Genomic DNA, 14,452 nt, shown 5'->3' on the forward strand with positions numbered 1-14,452 from the left:
CATGTGTTTAAGTCTTTTTTATTATTTTGTGTCTTTTTTTAGTAATTTTGTGACTTTTTTGGTCATTTTGTTTCCTTTTTTGGTCATTTTGTGTCTTTTTTGGTCAATTTGTGTCTTTTTTTCATAATTTTGTGTCTTTCTTATCATTTTGTGGTCAATATGTGTCTCTTTTTAGTCATTTTGTGTCTTTTTTGGTAATTTTGTGTCTTTTTTATCATTTTGTGGTCAATTTGTGTCTTTTTTTGTCATTTTGTGTCTTTTTTTGTCATTTTGTGTCTTTTTTTGGTCAATTTGTGTCTTTTTTGGTCATTTTGTGTCTTTTTTTGTCATTTTGTGTCTTTTTTTAGTCATTTTGTGTCTTTTTTGGGTGATCTGAACTGTGCGTGTGAAATTCTGTTCAGTGAGTGGGGGTTGCGGACAACATGCATGTTAAATTGGGGGTCACGACTCAAAAAGGTTGAGAACTACTGCTTTATTCTACATGGTTATTTTAATGATTTCATAAAAATATGATAGTATATTGTGAATTTATGTTGTATTTTCAACCAGTTTCAAGAGATATTTCAGAACTCTTTTCCAGGCGTTTGTGGTTATTACATTATCAGTTGTTAACGTGTCTTCGGTTTTTAATGAACAGCAGAACGACACTGTAATTAGTCGCATACGAGCTCACTTCCTGCTGAGAAAACTGAAGCAAGCGGTGATTAAGTCCTGCTTAATGTGGCAGTCTGTTATCTCCTCTCTGTGAAATACAGATTTGAACATTTCTGAGTCCCGACCAGCTGTTAAACAGCAGCATGGCGGCTGGAGAAGCGCTCCACGTCCTCTCCTTATTATCATTACTGGCCTGATTTGTTAACGTTGAGCAAATTTAGTAGATAAAATGTCATGTAAATACTGAATATACTTTTTACTTTAATGGTATTTTTCACTGTTGTGCACCACAGAAAGCCAAGCTGGGTCACGGTAAGAAGGTGATCACGCCGTCAGACCACCGGCGGTTCAGTCTGCCGTCCAGTAACATGGACCGCATCCGGCTCAACGACTTCAACTTCCTGGCTCTGCTGGGGAAGGGCAGCTTCGGCAAGGTGAGAACAAGACCAGAGACGTAGATAAAAGATGATTAGTCAGTGTGAAACTTTAAATTTGACAGCCAAATAATGCTAGAAGGGGTTTATGTACGGTGGCCCTGAAGTATACTGCAAAAAGGTGTTTAGTCTAAAAAACAGATCAAACAGTAAATCTGAGGGAAATGATCTTGCTGCATGGACAGATAATTTACCTTGACAAGATTTATTAAATTAAGATTATTAAATCTAGAAATAAGCATGTTGAACACTTAAAATAAGAAATTAACTCTTAAAACCAGATAAATTAAAGCTGCCAGCAGTGATGAACTGGCCCGAGCAGAGTGACCTGATGATTATTTGGTTCTTACCAAGATAAAAAAAACTTTTGGTGTCTTTTTTGGTGATTTCACGTCTTTGGTGTCCTTTTTTTGGTGTTTTTTTTCTTTCTTTTTTGGTCATTTATACATCTTTTGTTTCTTTTTGTGTCTTTTTTTGCTCTTTTTGTGTCTTTTTTGGTATATTTTGTGTGTCCTTTTTGTCATTTTGTGTCTTTTTTTGGTCATTTTGTGTCTTTTTTGGTCTTTTTTGTGTGTTTTTTTGTCTTTTTTGGTCATTTATACGTCTTTTGTTTCTTTTTGTGTCTTTTTTGTGTCTTTTTTTGGTCTTTTTGTGTCTTTTTTGGTCTTTTTTTGGTCAAGATTTATTAAATTAAGATTATTAAATCTAGAAATAAGCATGTTGAACACTTAAAATAAGAAATTAACTCTTAAAACATGATAAATTATCTAACACTTCTAAATCTAAAGGTTTTTTTTATCTTGGTAAGAAACAAATAATTGTCAGATCACTCTGTTCGTGCCAGTTCATCGCTGCTGGCAGCTTTAATTTGATCTGTTTTGTACATTTTTTGTCTTTTTTGGTCATTTTGTGACCAAAATAAGATGTGAAAAGACACAAAATGACCAAAAAAAGACACAAAATGACAAAAAAGACACAAAAAAGACCAAAAAAAGACCAAAAAAGACACAAAAAGACCAAAAAAAGACATAAAAAAGACACAAAAAGAAACAAAAGACGTATAAATGACCAAAAAAGACAAAAAAACACCAAAAAAAGACCAAAAAAGACACAAAATGACCAAAAAAAGACACTAAATGACAAAAAGGACACACAAAAAAACACAAAATATACCAAAAAAGACACAAAAAGAGCAAAAAAAGACACAAAAAGAAACAAAAGATGTATAAATGACCAAAAAAGAAAGAAAAAAAACACCAAAAAAAGGACACCAAAGACGTGAAATCACCAAAAAAGACACCAAAAGTTTTTTTTATCTTGGTAATAACAAATAATCATCAGGTCACTCTGCTCGGGCCAGTTCATCACTGCTGGCAGCTTTAATTTATCTGGTTTTAAGAGTTAATTTCTTATTTTAAGTGTTCAACATGCTTATTTCTAGATTTAATAATCTTAATTTAAGAAATATTGTCAAGGTAAATTATCTGTCCATGCAGCAAGATCATTTCCCTCAGATTTACTGTTTTTATCTGGTTTTTAGACTAAACAACTTTTTTGCAGTGCACACCATGTTGGTGTGTTGTGTGAATTGCTGGTGTGGTTTGCACTTATTGCACGTATTTATGGGAGGTTTGTGTGACATTTTGACATTTTGATGTTGTTTTAAAAATCCATATTTTCTTTAGTTTCATTGTGACCTTTGGTGATCACGTGCAGGTGATGCTGGCGGAGATGAAGTCGACAGAGGAGCTTTACGCCATCAAGATCCTGAAGAAAGACGTGGTGATCCAGGACGATGATGTTGAATGTACGATGGTGGAGAAGAGAGTCCTGGCCCAGAGAGACAAGCCCCCCTTCCTCACACAGCTCCACTCCTGCTTCCAGACTGTGGTGGGTGAAAAACTTCTGTCAAAGTCAGGCTTATTATTCCACCAAGGAAGGTTTTTATTGGGTTCTGTTTTGTCTGTTTGTCAGCAGGATTACGGAAACACTAATTATTCTTTACTTTTGTGTCTTTTTTTTCGTAATTTTGTGTCTTTTTTTAAGTCATGTTGTGTTTTTTTTTTGTCATTTTTTTTGTCATTTTGTGTCTTTTTTGGTCATTTTGTGTCTTTTTGGTCTTTTTTGTCATTTTGTGTCTTTTTTGGTCATTTTGTGTCTTTTTTTAGTCATTTTGCGTCTTTTTTAGTCATTTTGTGTCTTTCTTTAGTCATTTTGTGTCTTTTTTGGTCTTTTTTTGGTAATTTTGTGTCTTTTTTGGTAATTTTGTCTTTTTGGTAATTTTGTCTTTTTGGTAATTTTGTGTCTTTTTTTAGTATTTTTTTAGTCATTTTGTGTCCTTTTGTGTCTTTTTTGGTAATTTTGTGTCTTTTTTGGTCATTTTTTGTAATTTTGTGTCATTTTGTGTCTTTTTGGTCATTTTGTGTCTTTTTTTAGTCATTTTGTGTCTTTTTTTGGTGACTTTGTGTCTTTTTTGGTAATTTTGTGTCTTTTTGGTCATTTTGTGTCTTTTTTTAGTCATTTTGTGTCTTTTTTGGTCATTTTGTGTCTTTTTTTAGTCATTTTGTGTCTTTTTTGGTCATTTTGTGTCTTTTTTTGGTGATGATTTCAGTTCTGGAAAACTCCCATGTTGCATTGCGACACTCCCTCATGTATTCTGATGCATTTCATTGGCCAAGAGACCGAAAATAGGTGGAAAAAACTACAAATAATACAAAACGACGTATCTGCTTTCCGCTTTAATGAAATGCAGTAATGCTTTCCCGCCTTAAATGTGTTAAATAACCTGTTTCAATAAATGTCATATTTGACTTTGACTGAACATTTGCTCTCACTTTCTCTAACCTGACGTCTGTTCAGTCCCTGGCATTTTAAATCAGTGTGTGTTTGTCTTACACCTTCACACATCTCAGATCTTACATTCCTACTTAATGTATTCCCGCTCTTTTCCCGCCGCCCCTGCAGAGAATAATTGACTCGGAGCAGAGACCACCCATGAATACGAAGTCCCCACTGTGACGTCAGCTGTGTGCGTAGACAGACAGGGTGACTCAAGGAGTCTTTAATAAAAACTACATTTACTGATCAAAGCTTCCTGACTTATTATAATGCAGGTGTATGAGCCTCGATGCTGGAAGAGAAACATCATGTCCGGCATGTTAATGTCTCTGGAGGACAATCAGCTGTTAGGACACGTTAAAAAAACATGCTGGAGATAGTTTCTGTCATGCACGGCTGGTTTTAATGTGCACACACTGTATTTCTCTTTCTGCAGCGTCCATTAAAGGAACACTCCACCGTTTTTTCATATTAAAACATGTTATTCGGGTAAGTAAGACGAGTTGATACAGACCTCTTGCGTCTCAATGCGTGCACTCAATCGCCCTGGCGCGCGGAGCTACTTGGCTAGCACTTAGCTTAGCCCAGTTCATTCATTAGGATCCAAACAGATGGACAGTTAGAAGCGACCAAACTCCTCCACGTTTTCCCTATTTAAATACAGCTACACGAGTAGTTAAACGACCAAGTATGGCCACACAAAATAAAACGTGGCGCTTTTCTAAGCGGATTAAAAGGAGAACTATAATGTATGTCGGAATAGCACTTGGGAGCACTTCGACTCGGCGCAGTAATATCATCACTTCCGCTCCCTCTCACTTCCGTCAGGAGTGATGATATTACTGCGCCGAAGTGCTCCCAAGTGCTATTCCGACATACATTATAGTTCTCCTTTTTATCCGCTTCGAAAAGCGCCACGTTTTATTTTGTGTCGCCATACTTGGTCGTTTAACTACTCGTGTAGCTGTATTTAAATAGGGAAAACGTGGAGGAGTTTGGTCGCTTCTAACTGTCCATCTGTTTGGATCCTAATGAATGAACTGGGCTAAGCTAAGTGCTAGCCAAGTGGCGCCGCGCGCCAGGGCGATTGAGTGCACGCATTGAGACGCAAGAGGTCTGTATCAACTCGTCTTACTTACCCGAATAACATGTTTTAATATGAAAAAACAGTGGAGTGTTCCTTTAAGAGCTGCTCTTTAGGAGAATAACATCTTTTTCTTTTCTTTTTTTTAATGTAGGACCGGCTGTACTTTGTGATGGAGTACATCAACGGTGGAGACCTTATGTATCATATTCAACGTATGGGCAAGTTCAAAGAGCCGCAGGCAGTGTAAGGACTCCTGTTCTAACAATAACCAAGATATTCACCACGCAGATAAAATGCTTTACACCAGGGTAGTCAAACTCTGGCCCGCGGGCCAAATTTGGCCCGCAGTGTAATTTTATTTGGCCCGCGAGGCAATACCAAATTATTATATTATTATTGTACTATAAAAGCTGACCCGCCGGTATTATACGGCGCATTTACCGCTAATTCTAGATTTATTATTGTTATTTTATTTTTAAATGTATTAACCTGTTGAAAAACTTTATTTTGATATTGAAATCAGAAGGATGCAAATAGAAAAGAGGCATACGATTTTTATTTAATTTTTATTTAATAAATTAATGACATTGATGTGTTTTTTATTTGAAATTTGATTTTGCATGTCTGCACTATTTAGTTATATATTGTATGTTTATAAGCGTTGCTGGTTCCATATTTAATGTTAAAGCAAAACATGTTTGGTATATATTAAAAGGTTTATTTGTTCAATGTTGGCCCGCGATTTTATTCAAGTTTTAAATTTTGGCCCATTGTGTATTTGAGTTTGACACCCCTGGTTTACACCCACATAGAGCTTTAGTTAACCCTTTGATCACAACATATGGACCCCTCTTCTAATGCACTACATGCGTCAAAAATTACCCTCATTCATTCCCCATTATTTAATGGTTGCTGTGTGTTGCTTTGCTCTATTTAAAAAAAAAAAATCCATTTATTTCATCATTGAATAGTCCAAGTATTCTTTGAATATCTTTTTTTTTATCACAACCGATCATTATATCCATTTTTCCTTTCATACTTCATGAAGAAAAATATTTTTTGTATTTTTACATCAAGTTTACACACATTAGAAGCGTAGTGATAAAAAAAGTGATTCACTAAATTAACAATTTGAGTATATGTGTAACTATGTTTGTCTTATTTTGAAGGTTTAACTTTGACTCTATGGAGTCTTGGACAATTTTGTCAATTTTTTAAATCCTTTTCATGTCTTTTTTGTGTGTATTTTTTGTCTTTTTGTGCCTTTTTTATAGTTATTTTGTGTCTTTTTTAGTCATTTTGTGTCTTTCTTGTGTCTTTTTTTGGTCATTTGTGACATTTTTTTGTCATTTTGTGCATTTTACACACATGGGTCAAAAATGACTATAATAATAATTATAATCATATTTCTGATGCTATTTGACAGTGTTTTACTGTAATTTCGACAAACTTTTTTTTTTTTTTTTTACAGTGAACTCTATTCAAAGATTTGTGTATTTTAGACTTAATATTATAATGTTATATTTTAGTCTTAATATAATTTTATCTCACTTTTTCTCCGGAGTTTGTAGTTACTTTAATTTTTAATCATTATTTCTCTGAAATAAAGCAATATTGAAATCTAAAATTTTGTTACAAGATAAAACAGACATAAAGGAGTTCATTTTTAGTTATAACTCAATTTTGACCAAAAATGTAGTTACTTTGTAGGGTAGAATAGAGTAAAACACATCGTCTTCGTAGCATCCATGTTGTTTCCACATTACGATTAAAAGCAAATAAATATACCGAAATAGGAATATCCGTGGAGCATGTGAACGCACCATTGGCCTTAAATTAGTTTAGTAGCTTTAGTTAACCCTTAATTCAATTTATTTTATGATAGAATAGTCCAAGTATTTTTTGAATATCTTGTTTTTGATAACAACTGATAATTATATCCATTTTTCCTCTCATACTTTATGAAGAAAAATAGTTTTTGTATTTTTACATCAATTTTACACACATGGGTCAAAAATTACTCATTCATCCATATTTGATTTAAAATTAAATGACCTAATACTATAATAATAATAGTAATTTGTTTCAAATAGTTACTTTAGCAGTAAGAGGGGCCAAACACTCATATATTTAATATATTTAACATGTTTATGTATCATTTTGTCACACATACAGTGGATCTGGAAGGTATTCACAGCGCTTCACTTTTTCCACATTTTGTCATGTTACAGCCTTATTCAAAAATTAATTAAATTCATTTTCCTTGAAATTATGCACACAATACCCCGTAATGAAATGTTTGACCCATGTTGTGCATTTGAAGCGTAGTGATACAAAAAGGGTTTTTATTCAAAAAGTAAAAAATAAAAACAAAAAAATAGGATATATGATGATCAAAAACAAGTTGATTGAGGAAAACCTGGAATACTGAATGATGAAATTAATTTATTGCAAAGATATAGAACATAAAAACTCAGTCGGGTCACTTTAGACCATGTTGTGCATCAAAGGGTTAAAGAATCAGCAGTGTTGCACTACGCGACACCTAAAATTCTAATATTTTGTGTGCAAACAACAGCTTGTTTTATCAATTTCACAGTTTATGAGTTTTTGTATTCAGTAGAATCACTTCTCTGACACATTTTCTTTTGTGCAGATGGGTTATTTATTTTCTCATTTTGGATTTGGCAGGTTTTATGCTGCAGAGATCGCTGTCGGTTTGTTTTTCTTGCACCGAAAAGGAATCATCTACAGGTGGGTGAGTCAGAGAGAAAGCAGTTTAATGCAATGACGCACCACATTCAACTCAAAATTAATTCGCTGCTACATGGAGAAACAAAACGAGTAAAGGCTGTGAAATGTTTTGTTGTAAGCAGGAATAGATTTGTGAAGTGGAAGAGAAACATAAATGTTAATCTGCATGTTGGAAATGGAAGGAGCAGAGTGTGAGTCATTGAAGACGGAGCAGAAAAAGTGAAGTAAAATCAATGTGGAATGATTCTGAGGCAGCGTAAGGGGAGAAAAACATGGTAGACAAGCTGAAGATGAAGATATGGGAGTTGGAGTTAGACATGATGAAGTGGTTTAGACATCAAGTTGAGACTGAGAGACTGATGGGCAGATTAAACCAGAGAAAGGACAAAAACACTCAGGAGATAACAGGCGAGACAGACAGAAGAGGAATTAAGTAAAGGGAGGAAACATCCAGAGAGACATGAATACACTGTAAAAAAAAAAAAAAAAGAAGGTGTGTCTGAAAACCAGATAAAACAGTAAATCTGAGGGAAATGATCTTGCTGCATGGACAGATAATTTACCTTGACAAGATTTATTAAATTGAGATTATTAAATCTAGAAATAAGCATGTTGAACGCTTAAAATAAGAAATTAACTCTTAAAACAAGAATAAAACCACATAAAATCAGAATAAAACCAATTAAAACAGAATAAAACCACATAAAACCAGAATAAAACCAGTTCAAACCAGAATAAAGCCAGTTCAAACCAGAATAAAACCAGTTAAAACAGGATAAAACCCAGTTCAAACCACTTAAAACCAGAAAAAAAACCCAGAATAAAATCACATACAACCACATAAAACCAGAATAAAACCAAGAGATTTCTTAAATAAAACCAATTCAAACCAGAATAAAACCAGTTCAAACCACTTAAAACCAGAATAAAACCACATAAAACCACATAAAACCAGAATAAAAACATTTTAAACCAGAATAAAACCAAGAGATATCTTAAATAAAACCAGTTAAAACCAGAATAGAACCAGTTCAAACCACTTAAAACAGAATAAAACAACATGAAACCAGAATAAAACCAAGACATTTCTTAAATTAAGATTGTTAAATCTAAAAATAAGTATGTTGAATGCTTAAGAAGAAATTAACTCTTAAAACCAGATAAATTATCTAACACTTCTAAATCTAAAGTTTCATCGCTGCTGGCAGCTTTAATTTATCTTGTTTTAAGAGTTAATTTCTTATTTTAAGTGTTCGACATGCTTATTTCTAGATTTAATAATCTTAATTTAATAAATCTTGTCAAGGTAAATTATCTGTCCATGCAGCAAGATCATTTCCCTCAGATATACTGTTTTTATGTTTTTTTACACCTTTTTTGCAGTGTAGGAAAAGAGGCAAGTATCAAACCCATAATTATCACAAAAGCAGAAGTAGAAAGGACAAGAAGAAATGCTCCAAAGAGACCAAAGTCACCCTGTCCTCCCTCAGTACTCGAGCTGAAGGACCAGCAGCATCTATTCTGCATTTCTCACCAGCCCTGTGTGACAGATATAGCTGCCTGAAGTGGAGAGCGAGGAGGGGAGAAAATGAAGAATTGAGACATGAAACAGAAGCACAAACAGACTGAATTGTAAGAGCAGAAAGGCACGGAGGGAAAAATGACTTCAGGCCAAGAAATGATTGTTTGCTCTGCGGCGTATGATGTGTGCTGCAGAGAGATAAACTGGCCAGAGACGTTTCTCTGCTGCTCTCTGGACACAGACAGCTGTCAGCAGAAAAAAGGTGTTTAGTCTAAAAAACTGATAAAAACTCTAAATCTGAGGGAAATGATCTGCGCAAAATTTTGCATTGAAGTGAATGGGATGGCCGAAAAAAATTAGGGAAAAAGAACAATAATTGGAGATTTTCAAACGTCTACTTCTCCGGCATAATTGTCAAAAAATAAATTTGAAAACTGTGCTCCAGGCCGCAAATTCCACTCTACAGAAATAATTTATACATAGAAACGTAGGAAAATTAGTCTTCTCCCTCACAATCCTCTGGTAAAGCTGTCAGAGTTATAGTTTGGGCGTAGGACGCACAGATGATCCACCAACACCACCAACAGCCTCATTGGCTCCCATATTAAAAACGCAGGAAGATTGAAGAAAAAGGGAGATGTAACAGTTTTTTTTGATCGCTCTAACAAAGCTATTTTTTCATTTTTCTTTAAAAAAAAAACATATGTAGACGTTCAGGAAGAACTCAGGACGCTCAAAGTGAAGTCGGATCAATGATAGGTATTATGGTTTTGCCAAAAATGCTTTCTGTTCGAGGCCAGAAATTCCAGTCCAACTCTGGCTGCTGTCACTGTGCCGGAACATTCTACAGTGGCAGTTAATTCTGTTGATTTCTAAAGCCTTTGATCCTTTGATCTATCTCTCTCAGAATGACAGAACCAGACACACAGACAGACAGACACAAACACACACACACACACTCCTCCAGATACACATGCTTCACACACACACACACACACACCCACACACTCCTCCAGATACACATGCTTCACACACACACACACACACACACACACTCCTCCAGATACACATGCTTCACACACACACACACACACACACACACACACACACTCCTCCAGATACACATGCTTCACATACACACACACACTCCTCCAGATACACATGCTACACACACACACACACACACACACTCCTCCAGATACACATGCTACACACACACACACACACTCCTCCAGATACACATGCTTCACACACACACACACACACACACACACACACTCCTCCAGATACACATGCTTCACACACACACTTACACACACACACACACACACACTGCTCCAGATACACATGCTACACACACACACACACACACTCCTCCAGATACACATGCTTCACACACACACACACACACACACACACACACACACACACACACTCCTCCAGATACACATGCTTCACACACACACTTACACACACACACACACACACACTGCTCCAGATACACATGCTACACGCACACACACACACACACACACACACACACACTCCCTCCCTGCTTTCCAGTCTGCACCTGTCCTATCTGAATAAAGGTAAAAAGACCCCAGAAAGTCTGACAGTGTGTCTGTGCTGCAGGGACCTGAAGCTGGACAACGTGATGCTGGACTCTGAGGGCCACATCAAGATTGCTGACTTCGGCATGTGTAAGGAGAACATGTATGAAGGGATGAGCACACGCACCTTCTGTGGTACTCCGGACTACATCGCCCCAGAGGTCAGCCTCACACCTCTGTTATTCTCTATGAATGTTTGTCCTCTATGTTCTGGATTTGAATTGTCCATTCACAAAATAGGTCTTATCCAAACATAGCTTAGCAACCGTAACCATGTGCAGCAGGTGTGTCAATCAGTTTCTGATTGTTTCAAAATAGTAATACTTAGTATCTCCAAATTATACAAGAGATACTAAGTCATTATTTTTGAGATGTTAAGTCATTATTTTGAGATATTAAGTAATTTTGAGATATTAAGTCATTTATTTTGAAATATCAAGTCATTGTTTTCAGGTATTAAGTCGTTTAAAAAATACTAAGTCATTATTTTGAATGTTAAGTTATTATTTTGAGATACTAAGTCCTCATTTTGACATATCAAGTCATTGTTTTCAGATATTAAGTAATTTTGAGACATTAAGTCCTTATTTTTGGCATTCTTAGTCATTATTTTGAGATACTAAGTCATTATTTTGAGCTATTAAGTCCTTATTTTGACATATCAAATCATTATTTTCAGATATTTAGTTGTTTTTAAAAAAAATACTAAGTCATTATTTTGAGATACTAAGTCATTATTTTGATATATTAAGTCATATTTTTGTGATACTAAGTCGTTTTTCTTAAATACTGTCATTACTTTGAATGTTTAGTCATTATTTTGAGATATTAGCTTGTTATTTTGCAATATGAAGTCATTATTTTTTAGATACTACGTTGTTATTTTGCAATAGTTGGTCATTATTCTGCAATAGTTAGTCATTATTTTGTGATATTTGGTCATTATTTTGTGATATTTCATCATTAAAGAAGCTTACAGGATCTCTTTTGTTTTATGGGCTTCCATAAAGATCATTCATAGTGAATCATCTATGAAAGAGTACAACAACAACTTATGAAACCATTTATGCACAGAGCGTAAAGAGCCGAGATGATTCATTCAGAGTAATGTTGTTTGCAAGATGTTTGTTTGTCTGTCTGGAGATACATATATTCTATATTTATCTGGTGAGTCATGAGGGAGCACGCTGTCTCTCAGGTGGGAGGAGAGGGAAACCCCTCACTGCTTCTTTCTAACACCAAACTTCAGTTAAACAGGTTTCTGATATAAAAATAAACCAGACAAGCAGTTATTTTTCACTTGATATTGAACACTGCATATTAATGACTGCCTGAGCCATTTTAACCCTTTTATGCACAACATGGGCCTAAAGCAGGGGTCTCAAACTCAAATTACCAGGAGGCCGCTGGAGGCAGTATCAAAATGGCCAAATAAAGACACAAAATTACACAAAAAAAGACACAAAAAGACAGAAAAAAAACTAAGTTACTTAAAAAAGACACAAAATTACACAAAAAAAGACACAAAAAGACAGAAAAAAAACTAAATGACTTAAAAAAAGACACAATAGACACAATTTCGTGACACAAAAAAAGTCACGAAATTACTAAAAAAGACACAAAATTATTAAAAAAAGACACAAAATTACTAAGAAAGACACGAAATGACTAAAAAAGACACAAAAAGACACAAAATGACCAAAAAAAAGACAAATTGACCAAAAAAGACACAAAATTATTTTAAAAAGACACAAAATTACCAAAACAAGACACAGAATTAATTAAAGTTTAATGTGAGTTTTATATGAATGGCACTTTACCGTGTTGTGTGTGGAAGGTCCCTTTAATTACCTTTTTGGTAATTTTGTGTCATTTTTTTTTATAATTTTGTGTCTTTTTCAAATATTTTTGTGTCTTTTTTGGTAATTTTGTCTTTTTTATAATTTTGTGTCTTTTTTTAAATAAGTTTGTGTTTTTTTTTAAATAAGTTTGTGTCTTTTTTGGTCATTTTGTGATTGAGTTGGATACCCCTAAAGTGACCCGACTAAGTTTTTATTTTCTATATCTTGGCAATAAATAATTAATTCAATAATTTCATCATTCAGTATTCCAGGCTTTCCTCAAATGACTTGTTTTTGATCATCACACATCCTAATTTTTTGTTTTAATTTCTTGCTTTTTGTATAAAATCCCTTTTTTTATCACCACTCTTCTAATGCACAAGGTGATTTCTGACCCATGTTGTACATTTGAAAGTGTTTATATGTTGTCACGAGTTTAAAGCCTGACAAAGAAGACACAAATATTAACTATCCTATATTGTTATTGGTGTTTTTCCAATGTAAATTATTATTTGGTGGCTCTAATAAGTCTCAAATGTTAAAATATGTGATTTTCCAATGTAATCTGGTGGTTCTAACAACTCTTTTAACCCTCTGGAGTCCATGAAAGCGCCGGAGCACGACTTCTTTATGACGTCAAAAAAAGACACAAAAATGACCAAAAAGACACAAAAAGACACAAAATGACCAAAAAAGACACAAAAAGACACAAAATGACAAAAAAATGTCACAAATGACCAAAAAAAGACACAACAACGGACACAAAATGACTAAAAAAGACACAAAATAACTATAAAAAAGGCACAAAATGACAAAAAATACACACAAAATAGACATGAAAAGGATTTAAAAAATGGACAAAATTCTTAAACCTTAAACCTTCAAAATAAGACAAACATAGTTACACATAAACTCAAATTGTTAATTCAGTGAATCACTTTTTGTATCACTACGCTTCTAATGCACAAGGTCATTATTGACCCATGAGTGTAAACTTGATGTAACAATACAAAAACTATTTTCTTCATAAAGTATGAAAGGAAAAATGGATATAATGATCTGTTGTAATAAAAAAAAAAAAAGATATTCAAACACACAGCCAGCATGAAATAACATGTTGTGCATTAGAAGGTGTTTATATGTTGTGCATCAAAGAGTTAGTAGCTCTCATTAATTTGATTTATTGCATTAAATCTGTGCAGTTCTGACCTGGAAAGTCATTTTTAAATAACTTTCCTATGCAACATAAAACCCAGAATGAACCTTTGGCAGGTGGCAAACCCACAGAAATGTTACATTGTAACTGTGAACTGGATAAATTGCTGCAATTCTGTCTGTGTTAAAAGCGAGTGCAGCTGTGATTGGGCTGCTTGCATTTGTGTCTGCATGATTATTATTATTGTGTGAGTGTGTCAGTGTGTAGACTGAGTGTGGGAGGAGGTGTAGGTTGGCAAATTGGATGGTTGGAGAAAGCTCCTTTGTTATAGCAGCTCAGAATAGCTGACTTTATTTAATGGTGGTTGATTTGGTTGGAGTTTCAGAGAGAAATGCTACGTTACAGAGCTTTTGTTCAGTTTCTCTTCATATCTTTACTGGAGCTCTCTGAGGTTACTAAAAAAGACACAAAATTATTACAAAAAGACCAAAAAAAAGACACAAAAAACACAAAATTATTACAAAAAGACCAAAAAGAATATACACAAAAAAGACAC

At 34.3% G+C, this 14,452-nt stretch overlaps 1 protein-coding gene across 2 annotated transcripts in view; it reads left to right on the forward strand.

Annotated features, from left to right (window-relative positions):
- Positions 1-14,452, forward strand: part of prkcab (protein kinase C, alpha, b) — a 203,583-nt gene that overhangs the window by 177,320 nt on the left and 11,811 nt on the right. For both annotated transcript variants that reach the window (XM_059347130.1, XM_059347131.1), the window contains 5 exons: positions 948-1,088; positions 2,805-2,978; positions 5,165-5,256; positions 7,705-7,767; positions 10,922-11,060. In XM_059347130.1, the coding sequence (XP_059203113.1) occupies positions 948-1,088; positions 2,805-2,978; positions 5,165-5,256; positions 7,705-7,767; positions 10,922-11,060 (609 nt within the window). The remainder of the gene's footprint in view (positions 1-947; positions 1,089-2,804; positions 2,979-5,164; positions 5,257-7,704; positions 7,768-10,921; positions 11,061-14,452) is intronic.

This window comes from Centropristis striata, chromosome 13 (genome assembly GCF_030273125.1).
Source record: "Centropristis striata isolate RG_2023a ecotype Rhode Island chromosome 13, C.striata_1.0, whole genome shotgun sequence".
Lineage (NCBI taxonomy): Eukaryota > Metazoa > Chordata > Actinopteri > Perciformes > Serranidae > Centropristis > Centropristis striata.